The following is a 10,409-nucleotide window of genomic DNA, read 5'->3' as shown; positions in this document are numbered from 1 at the left end:
TTTGGTTTAATCTTATTGTTTTTTCCAAGACATTTTTTTTCTTTGGTTAAGTTTTCTATTTTCATGAAGTTATATCTAGCTATATCTATATCTTATATCTTATCTATGTTAAATTAACATTGTTTTGTGTTTTTGTCAATCAGTACTACCGGATAGAGCAGTAAATCATTGTGTACATTGAGCATAAGCCTAATATATATTTATTTTACTCGCATAAAAAAGAGCACATGCATGCATTGTGCATTGTGAGATTTAACTGTTTGGGTAGTGCACCCTGAACATTAGTAGTTCTTATGTATGTGCATCCATGTATTTTTTGTTGAAGATTTCTCACATATGACAGAAGGAAAACACTGTTATAAATAGTAAAATGTTTAATGACCGACGTCCATATTGAGTTTCTATTTAGCAGATTTCTTTACAAAGTTTCCTGCTTTGCACAATTGGTTATTTTTGTCAACTGGTAATAAACCAACACCAGAAACTGAATAGCTTCCTTCCTTCCCCTTGTTTCATGTTTGTGGGATGAGCAAAGCTATATTTGTTCTTACTGTTTGAAGCAGCCTGTGTGAACCCCCATACGTCCCCTATACTTAGAACATGTTTCCTTTCATCTATTTTTTAAAAAAACAACATTTTGGTCAGATTCATTGGAAGGAAAGCTTGTTTATCAATTCAGCAATTTTTAATGCTCAGACAAATAAAAATCGGCTCAATAATATTAATGACGATGAATTAATATGGTAATTCACAGTTATATTTCTCAGGGAAAAGTATTTGAGCACAAACGCAAGATTTATCGCGTTTTTTATTGCGTAAGTTGCTTTTTTGTTCTGTGAAAAGTCAGTTCTTATGAGCTTCTTCGTCGAGCATCGTTATCAGTTCAAGACTAAAACAACCATTTTTCCTAATGTGTGTAAAAGTCAGTCTTGGGATGTGGTGTGAAAGGTCAAAGCTGATCCGTAAAGCACTGCAAATTGTTTGAGTCGTTGGTTCTCATTTGCTTCACCCTGTGGTTGGCAAAGGACCCCGGAGTGCTCTATTTTCCTTCGTGGTCCGATTAAGAACAATAGAAGCGGTCGACAAAGTCACTTTGTTGGTTTTTGAATCAGCGACTTGAGAAAACAGAGTCATTTAAAAGGTCAAACCCCGCCCCCACCCCCTAATGACACCCACACCCTGTAGCTTTTTACCCTCCAAAGTAACGGCTCCTCTAACAGCTCACATGCCCCAAACTGTGTGTTTTCAACTTGAGACAAAGTACGGGCGACACAGTCATCACCCTCCTATTCTTCTCTACACAGTGGCAGGAAGTTGTCCAGATATCCGCAGGGCCTCTACAAAAAAAAGAAAAAGAAAAGAGCGAGTGAACAAAGTGGGGCTGGGTGGTGGTGTTGAAAGGTGTTGGTGCTACTGGTGGCGGCTGCTTGCAGCGCGCGATGGGACCTGGCCACTTTTATTCCGAGTTGGCGGCGGAGCGGCAGGACAAGCGGTCAGTGTGAAACGCTGTGATCCCCTCGGAGGTCGGAGGTCAGAGGTCAGAGGCAGGCCGACAGGACAGCTGAAGAGAGAGCGAGAGAAGATCCCGAAGATGTTGGCTCTGAGGACGTTTGTCCTGCTGGGACTGAGCTGGATGTGTCGAGGTGAGTCCGATCCTCCACACTTTCACTTAAAAGGTTGTTTCAGGAGTTTTTTTTGGCGTCAGACCATGTGGGATATAATAGTACATTTCATTGTATATGTGGATATTAACTTTTGGAAATATTCTCTTGAGGACAAACGGAAGTATATTTTTCATTAATATTATTATCAATATATTGAAATTTGCTTTTCCTGCACCGTGAACGCTCTCCTCGCTGATCAAGCTTTGAGCCCCGATTTCACCTCTATTGTTCGTGCGTTTTATCTTCCTGCTATGGCTTTATGTTGCCGCACACACCTGCCAAGCCCATTGTCCAACTCCATCACATTCCCCGTTGCCACAGTGGCGACCTTTGACCTTTATCAAGTCCCGGCCCACTCCATTTCCTGTTGCTATTCACTTCTCGTGGAAACTTCCTGTTTATGTCGGGCTCGTTTCCTGTTTCCCCTTTTAACGGCCCGTATCAGGACCCACCTCTCGTGGCTCGACCTGCATTGTTATGAACAGTTGCTGATGCTGAGACAATGAGAGGTTTGAATGTGGGAGGGAGTTGGTCCCGCCATAAAACACATTGAAACTGAATGCGTAAGAGCTGATAAAGTAATACAATTCATTTCGCTATCTGTACCAAAATATGAAATATGGAAGGGATGTTTGCTGTTGAAAAGGTCCCAATTCATGTCCCCAACGTGGTTACCTTTCCCCCCCCCCCTTGTTGTCCCCACAGCCGCGTCCGGTGATCCGTGGGGACAGTGTCCAGTCAACAGAAAGTGTAAGGACAAGTTTGGAAACGGGTCATGTGACAACGAGTGCATGGAGCCCGAGTGCCTCCGAGACGGCTTCGACTGCCTGAAGGACAGGGGCCACTGCAAGTAAAACACCTTTTGTTTTCATCGCTTTTTACTTTTCTGTGTTCACATAAACCTCTTTACACTATTCGGGGTGACTTTTATTCCAGACAAGGGTATTAATATCATGTAATGTTATCGTTAACACATGCACCAACCTGCCAATTCTCTTATTCTACCTCTTTACGTCTCTTCCTTCCTCTCCGTCGCGGCTCTCAGTCCGGGGCACATCCAGTACTGCCGCGATCACTACGCCAACTCCCACTGCGAGCAGGGCTGCGACAGCGCCCCCTGCGGGTGGGACGGCAGCGACTGCTTCACCCACCGGAGCCCCATGTGGGCCAGAGGCACTCTGGTCCTTCACGCCAGCCTCCCAGCACACCGGGGGGCCTTCGCCAACAGCTCCCTGCTCTGGGCGCTCAGCGTCCTCCTCCAGTCGCCGCTCAAGCTGAGGGGGTCGGCGCCGCTCGCCACCGACAGGAACCTGTTCGACTTCGACGCCCAGCAACTCGCCGACCTGCTGGCTCAGGCCTCCGCGGGGGACTCGAACGGGTAGGTGCAGGGCGGGCTGTCAGGAATGGAGAGGTAGTTGAAAACCGGCTTTTGCTGAATGCAAATTAGCAAAAGAATCAGGCAGCAGAGCAAGCGATGCGCCAGACGGGCGACACCAAAAGTAAGGCTGCGATTACAATAAGAAAAGTGACACTGGACACTGGTGCATGCATTTGCAAGATTTAATGGCTTCGCCCTTCATACTTTCAATAAAATAACTATAATGAATATAGTCCATGACGGGGAGACACTGCGATCGATAAAAAAGTTCTCTCCATGGTTTTGAAACGGTTCTAGATTTTATTCAGCCGGCGTGTTCAGACAAAACGACATGTAATGAAACGATTTGAACTGCTCTTTCCTGCTGTCTCCCTCCCTCTCACTCTTTCCTAAGCTCCCTCCTTTTCCTCCAAGTGGACAACAGGCCATGCACCAGTCAGCCGTCGACGTGTTTCCCTTATGCCACCGAGGCGGCCAGTTTCCTGCGTGCCGTGATGCTGCTGAAGCCCGGCTGGTTCTCCTCCCTCCCGGAGCTGAAGGCCGTCGTCAGCATTAGGGGCGTGCGAGAGGAAATAGGAAGCCGTGAGGAGGAAACGGTGAGAGAGGAAGTCAAAGGTAGGATCACAGGTCCCGTCTGCCGCCCACACACATCCAGCTTGGACTTGAACAAAAGACCTTTCTGTTTCCACTGGGTAGATGTTTGAGTTTGAGTTGTTCCAACGTTTAAAATGTCGGAGCTAAATAAGAAGCATCAGCAATTGAGCACCACAGATCGATATTACGGCTTTGCTCTGAATACTACCTTGATATCACTTTCCTCCTTTCCAAAATGTCCCGTAGCAAAATCCATTTACCATTTTCCCTCTCAAAGAGCCGACCCGTGCGTGGCTGTGGGCCGTGGTCGCCGTGGCGATCGGCCTGCTGCTGGTTCTGGCCCTGGTGGCCTTCCTGGTGGTGAGGAGGGTGAGGCGGCAGCACGCACTGAGGGAAGACGACACCCACAGGGTGAGACACCGGTCCACCGTCACCGACAGCGACCCCAAAGCCAAGGCGCCGCAGCCGCCGCCGCCGCCGCACGCCGCCAACCAAGAGCAGAGGGTCCGACCCAGCAGAGAGAAAGAGAAGAGCAGCTTCCAGAGGAAGAAGAAGAAGGCGAAGGAGGCGGAGAAAAAGAGAAGGAGGGAGCCGCTGGGGGAGGACGCCATTCGAATGCGGTGAGACACAGGCTGCCGGGACAGACAGGAGGGGATGTATTGTCTCCTGGGGGGAGGATGTCATGTAGACAAACACAAAAACGAGTGAGAAGTGGTTTTTGATCCCACCACGTGTTGACTGACCTGTACTCACTGGACTCTAGGCCCCTCAAACGGGAACAGGACATAGGAAGCGACACAGACTTTACCCAGAGTTCCATGGAAGACATCAACGCCAGATGCTCCAGACGACAAGAAGACGCCTCCATTTGTGACCACAGGAGCCCGGAGCAGAAACACTACCGGGCTGGAAGCTCTCAGCCCCGGAGACCCGCACAGCGTACGGTGCCCCGTTCATAGGAGGGGGGTCGGGGGGTCGGGGGGGCGGGAGGGGGGGCGGGGTATGTGATGATTGAACGTTATGATACAAGCTGAGAGACAGCTCAAACTTTTCTTAACAACAACAGATCGACATTCAAATCACAGGTAACAATATGCATAATATAATCGTAAGCAACACTAGTAGAAAATAAATGTTGCTTTATTCCTGCACCTACATTTTCTTGCATTATGTTTTATTTGTTGGGTCATCGCTTTTAAGTCATCTGGTGGTTTTACTAGTCTAAAATGTGCTGGTTGAATAACTTTTGGATTTTATTGTTATTGGTCTATATTTTCTATCTCTGGGGTTTTGGTCTGTTTATTTCATATAACAAATCAATCAAGAAAATAATCTGTAGATTTCCAGTAATGCAAATTATGATTCAAACAGTTTAGAAATACATTTTAAAAAGTATTAAATAAAGTATAAACTGGGGAACTGTGGTATTTGTGTAAGTATGACAATCCTCACAATACGGTTGGAGATCCATAGGATGTGTTTTTTATTGCCCCTCAGCTCCACCTAGAGGATGGGAGATGGGAAACGCCATTCCTCCCCCTCTGCTCAGTCCTCCCCAGCAGGTGAGACCTCTGGTTTGGTTTTAACTGTTTGCTACAGTTCATTTTATCCATGTTGTGGGGCGACAATGTTATTTACTTAAACCGTTGGATCTGTATCACCTCTTCAGACCCTACCTCGACTAAAAACACTAACAAAAAAATTGTAGCACTTAAATTGTACTTGTAATGGCTCTTATCTATAGCAAGTTGTTGTAAATCGGCTTATTTAATGAAAACAAAGAGTTTGTATCCTTATGGTTGAAATGCACTTATTGTAAGTTGCTTTGGAGCTAAATGACATGTAATGTATCTGTTTATTCTCTTTCTCTGTTTTTAAGTAGACCACATGAAACATGTGTCCGTTACAGTAATCATTGCTCTGTTGTGTCGGCAGTCGGCAGAGTGGTGCGGCCCGGACGGCTCCGTGGTTCTGATCCGAGCGGTGCGCAGCGGGTTGGACCGGGTGGTCCTGGAGCTGCTGCGAGCCGGAGTACCGGTGAACAACACGGATCACACTGGTAAAACATCTGTGTCACAGCTGCTACTGTTAGCTTGGTGCCTGGAAGGCTGAACCTCAACCCCGAAGCCTCAGTCTAATAGTGTTTGCATGGTGCCACTTTCGACCTTTTTGAAGGTAGAGCAACGTGAATGGAGCTCATTTTTATTTAAATGACTCTACAAGAGAAAATATACTTCATCCATCTCATAATGCAGGCAGGCTAAAAGGCTAGTGAAGAATTTTGTGCAAATGTAGTTTCATTGTTTCCTGTGTATTTAATATTTCATCGCTAGGCAATTCTGCTTTAACGCGACATGGGAGCTAATAACTTTTAGTATATTTACACGATGTCTCCAACCAAAGTTATAACAAATTTCATCTCAATACAGTCAATTCAGTTTTTCAACCTGCTGGAGGTCCAAGGTATCACCAAAATCATTACGCTATAACTTCTGGGGACCATGAATCTAAATTTTCAACAGGGCTGAAGCTCACTTTGGAGCAAAACAGCATTGTTAATCTCTTGAGCCGGCCATTATTTTCTGACACCTGTACTATGAGGGGCTGAGTAACTGGTGTAACTTACCCCATCTCTCTCACATCCTCTTTTTGTGTCCCTCCTATCCCATTGTGTACTCATGTCTCCATCTCTTCCTCCTCCTCCTCCTCCTCCAGCTCCCCTGCTGCCCTCCTCCGACTCAGATCAAAGTTAATGTGCTGTAGTGCTCAAACTGGGGTCGACACACATGTTAACTTTGATGCGCGTCCTTCTCTTCGCTTTTGCCGTCTCTCTTTTTCTGTCGCGTCGCTCTTTCTCACTTCTGCTGAAATTATTTTTACATCCCTCCATTCTCCCCCTCTGCACCATCTTGGGCTCGACGCTGTTGTGTGATGGTTTGTTCATTGGCTGACTTACTCCCTCCCTTCTTCCCTACTTGCCTCCCCTCCACTTGCACTGCCTCTCTCAGGGAGATCGGCCCTGCACTGGGCATGCTCAGTAAACCATCTCACCCTAACAAGGACCCTCATTCGCTACGGGGCGGCCGTGGACCTGCAAGACAACAAGGTGAGTTCTGACTTCATCACCAGTCATTAAGAAGGGCTAAGAACGCTGACTTATTATATATTATTAGTGCTGTCAACAAGAACGCATTAATCTATGCGATTAATGTGGCAGAGATTAATACAACAAAATATGTTAACGTGTTACATACTTTTTTTTGGAGACCGAAAGTAAACCAGAAGTTGACAGCAGAGACAAAGCGGCCACTAGTTGCAGTCAGTTACATCGGAGAAAGACGGTAGCCCAAGATGGATGCAGCTTTTTGCATTGGAAGTAAGACAAACAGGCGACATACAGCGCGAGAACTGTGTAGAGCAATTCCCCCACGTGTCAAACAGAAGGGGGATGAGTTAAAGCACCGCTATGCTAAGCTAGCTGCTAGGCTAAGCTAGCTGTAAGAGCTGCCAGTTCAACATGTTCCACCCGGTGGAATTCTGCCTCGGATCAAATGTGTGTAGTTTGGGTTTAAAATAACATTGTCTAAAATACACAAGTGATCACTCATTACTTGTAAGATTTAGTCTGTTGAAGAAAAACAAACATGAATAAAAAACAACATTGTGACAACAACAACATTCATTAATCGAGATTAATGAATTTCAAAATGTGCGATTAATTGGGTTGTTTTTTTTAATCTATCGACCGCTCTATATATTATGTTATTTATTATAGAATGATTGTTTCTCTGTTAGGGCGAGACGTCGCTCTTCCTCTCCGCCCTCCATGGCTGCTACGATACGGCCAGGCTTCTCCTCCTCCACGGCGCCAACCTGGAGCTGCACGACCGCAGAGGACGCCGTCCGATCGACGTGGCCAGGGAGGGCATTCACCACCAGGTCCTGGAACTCCTGTTGGCTCACCAAATTCAGAGGGGGCCGGTTCCCGTTGACACGGCCAACGAGATGCTGTGGGAGGAGCGCGCTCTGATGTACTCGTCATGGGTCGGATCGCAGGGCATGCCCGGAAGAAGTGCGTCCTTCTCCGGGATCATAGGGCACCGAGATATGACCCCACCTCCGCAAAAGTAAGGTTTCAGCTAGATGACACACAAACCCCAATGTCTCTGTTCTGATTATGTAACACCGGATGACTGAGTGAGAAAGAGTGAATGAGGAATATAACCGATTAGTCTATAAACTCAAATAATTATGATAATATCAATGACTGAAGATTGTTTTTCAACAATGACCAACTTTCCGTAATTCCACAAATGTGACTATTTCTTGACTGCATGTGATAGCAAATTGTATACAAATTGATTTTTAAAGTGCTGATCGAGCAAATTTTATATTCTATAACAAGATAAGTCATTGTACTGAATGTTAGTACCATATTTTGGTAAACACCTCATGGTGAACGCATCTTATTGGCGCTCTGCACTAAAGTAGCATTCGCAGCATAAAAGGAACTTTCCCTTTGTGTTGGCTTCTGTGGACAAAAGCTTTTTTCCCAACACCTGTTTACCTTCAGAAAAAAAACATATTATTAGTTATTTTACTGCAGCAGCATTAAAAAAAAGGAAGTAGCCAATGAAAATCTTCCCACTGATTGTCTCTTCTTCAAAATAAAACAATATCTTGTGAAGGAATTATTAAGGATACCGTACAAAATCAGGACTTTTTGTAAAAAATAAGTTACATTTGGAGTAATGCACTGAAAAGACTCCTTTGGCGGTGCATTCAAAGACACTCATAACCAAACCAGCCCAGTACATTATTTGATGTGATGAACCATGTTACTGGGTAGCCGTCTGAAGTTGTGACGATATTCTTGTCTCGCCAGTGATTGGTCAATGAGCCGCGTGCAGTACCCCTCCCCTCAGAACTGGCGACCGCAGCTCAACCAATCAACGACTGCGCTGGTCCCACCGAGGGTCATGGGCCGCTCCCCTCGGCCAATCAGCACCTTACAGGAGGTGACCTCAGAAGACGAGGATCGCGATAGGCATCACGAAGTCCCCAGAGCTGCAACGCCTCACTTCCTGTCACCCCAGCCTGCGCCTCGGCAGCGTTCCTTCTCCTGCACCCAGCATGCATTGCAGCGCCGCTCCAGTGCCCACCAGCCAGAGCCCAATTATGTCATTGTGACAGACAGAACAGCCAATGAGCACATAGAGAGAGTGGTTGTTTCACCTCCCGCAGACGCCGCCGCCCATTCAGATCATCGCCCGCCGGTTGTGAGCGGCGACCATCCCGGTAGAGCAGACCAGGCAAGGCCGAGTCCACCTCATTCAGAGCAGAAATCCAGAGGTGAGAGGTCAAACAACACAACCGACTCAACACAGACAGCCTTGTAGAGAAACAAGCAACACAACTCCAGCTGCTTTTCCACTCAGCCCAAAGGAACAGCATCGAAGAACGCGTGAAGATAACGACGTACAATGAAGCTACTGCTGTATATTGAGATATTAATTATTGTTCAATGTGCATCTGCCGGCCGCAGCACCGCCCCAGTTTTCACTCAGCCTGACCTAAATTAGTGTTATTATATTTTTTACTGAGAGGGGTTTAGTATCTTTGTCAATGTTCTGTGACACGACAGATGCATATCTGTCAAACACAGGATGGAGGTCACGTGTAGACTGCCACATCTTATGATATTGTAATGTGTTTGTATTAGGGTTGGATCCTGAGAAACATTCAAAGAGAAATGATGAAATAAGAAACGTGTACATTGTTGCACAAAGATGTCGGTGATTCATGCAATAAAGTGTTATTTCCTGTAAATTATATGAATTTTGAATGTTTTTTTTCAAAATGTGCTGCATGGTAGTCAGTTAAGAGTGTTGTCTCATTTGGACTGATATTATGAAACAGTGTATTTTAAACAGTATTTTACTTCTTCAACGATGGAATATCACAGCTTGTTCAAAAATAAATAAATACAAGCGGTGAATACGACCAAGATACTCCAGAACCATGAAGAGAAGAACATGTGTCATTTATTTTACTAGAATGATCTGCCCCCTCTGTGAGCCTCACATTAGTCTGAATCTGTAGACAATTGATAACATATTTTATAACAAATTAGAAATTGCGTTGTGCAATGTTTATCCATTCCTCAATTTAAACTTTAAAATGCTTCTTTATTATTCAAACACAGATTTGACCTAGACGTGCAAACTCCCGCGCGAGAGACGTCTATTGTCATTCACTCGGATTGACGGCGTTAAATATGCAAAACTGGCTCGTGCCTGAATACCACGTGCACGCGCCTGAGTTGATCAAAAGGCCGTGAAGATTCCGAACAATTAGCGCCTTTTAATCAAACGCATCACCTCAGCAGCCGACGGTTACCAGGACAGGGAAAGTTTAAACGTAAACCCTGTTTTGAATCAATGCAAGGTCACATTTCTTCACACATATTTGCTCAAACTCGTTCCCATCGGAAAGGAGGAAATGGCACTGCGTTTACAGCCTTATTACTTTATTACCTGTTACATTTGATACGTCGCTGGGAGAGAGTGTGTGTGTGTGGGGGGGGGGGGGGGGGGGGGGGGGGGGTGAGGGGGAGCGTGCACATGAGACGCTCTCCTCGTTCCCACGCGCCTTTCCCGACGATCGACATGCAGAGGACTTTGGATGGATGTCCCTTCAGTGTGTAAGCATTTATTCAGTTGCTTTAAAATTCAACCAGAATGTTTACATAGAGTAGCATTGCTGCAGGTTAA

At 45.8% G+C, this 10,409-nt stretch overlaps 1 protein-coding gene across 2 annotated transcripts; it reads left to right on the top strand.

Annotated features, from left to right (window-relative positions):
• Window positions 1–1,196: 1,196 nt before the first annotated feature.
• On the top strand, window positions 1,197–9,465 carry notchl (notch receptor, like). Of its 2 annotated transcripts, none has more exons than XM_040164483.2 (11): window positions 1,197–1,643; window positions 2,370–2,514; window positions 2,710–3,042; window positions 3,437–3,657; window positions 3,914–4,256; window positions 4,400–4,575; window positions 5,134–5,198; window positions 5,572–5,695; window positions 6,645–6,742; window positions 7,432–7,763; window positions 8,522–9,465. In XM_040164483.2, the coding sequence occupies exons 1-11, from the start codon at window positions 1,226–1,228 to the stop codon at window positions 9,033–9,035; spliced, it is 2,769 nt and encodes a 922-aa protein (XP_040020417.2). In that variant the 5' UTR covers window positions 1,197–1,225; the 3' UTR covers window positions 9,036–9,465. The 2 variants fall into 2 exon arrangements, 1 of the variants encoding a protein (XP_040020417.2); XR_005710203.2 differs by having other exon boundaries at window positions 1,219–1,643; window positions 6,352–6,742.
• Window positions 9,466–10,409: the final 944 nt, after the last annotated feature.

This window comes from Gasterosteus aculeatus, chromosome 20, assembly GCF_964276395.1.
Source record: "Gasterosteus aculeatus chromosome 20, fGasAcu3.hap1.1, whole genome shotgun sequence".
In the NCBI taxonomy this organism is placed as follows: Eukaryota; Metazoa; Chordata; class Actinopteri; order Perciformes; family Gasterosteidae; genus Gasterosteus; species Gasterosteus aculeatus.
Note: the sequence above shows the minus strand (reverse complement) of the source record. Positions and strands in the feature narration are given on the sequence as shown.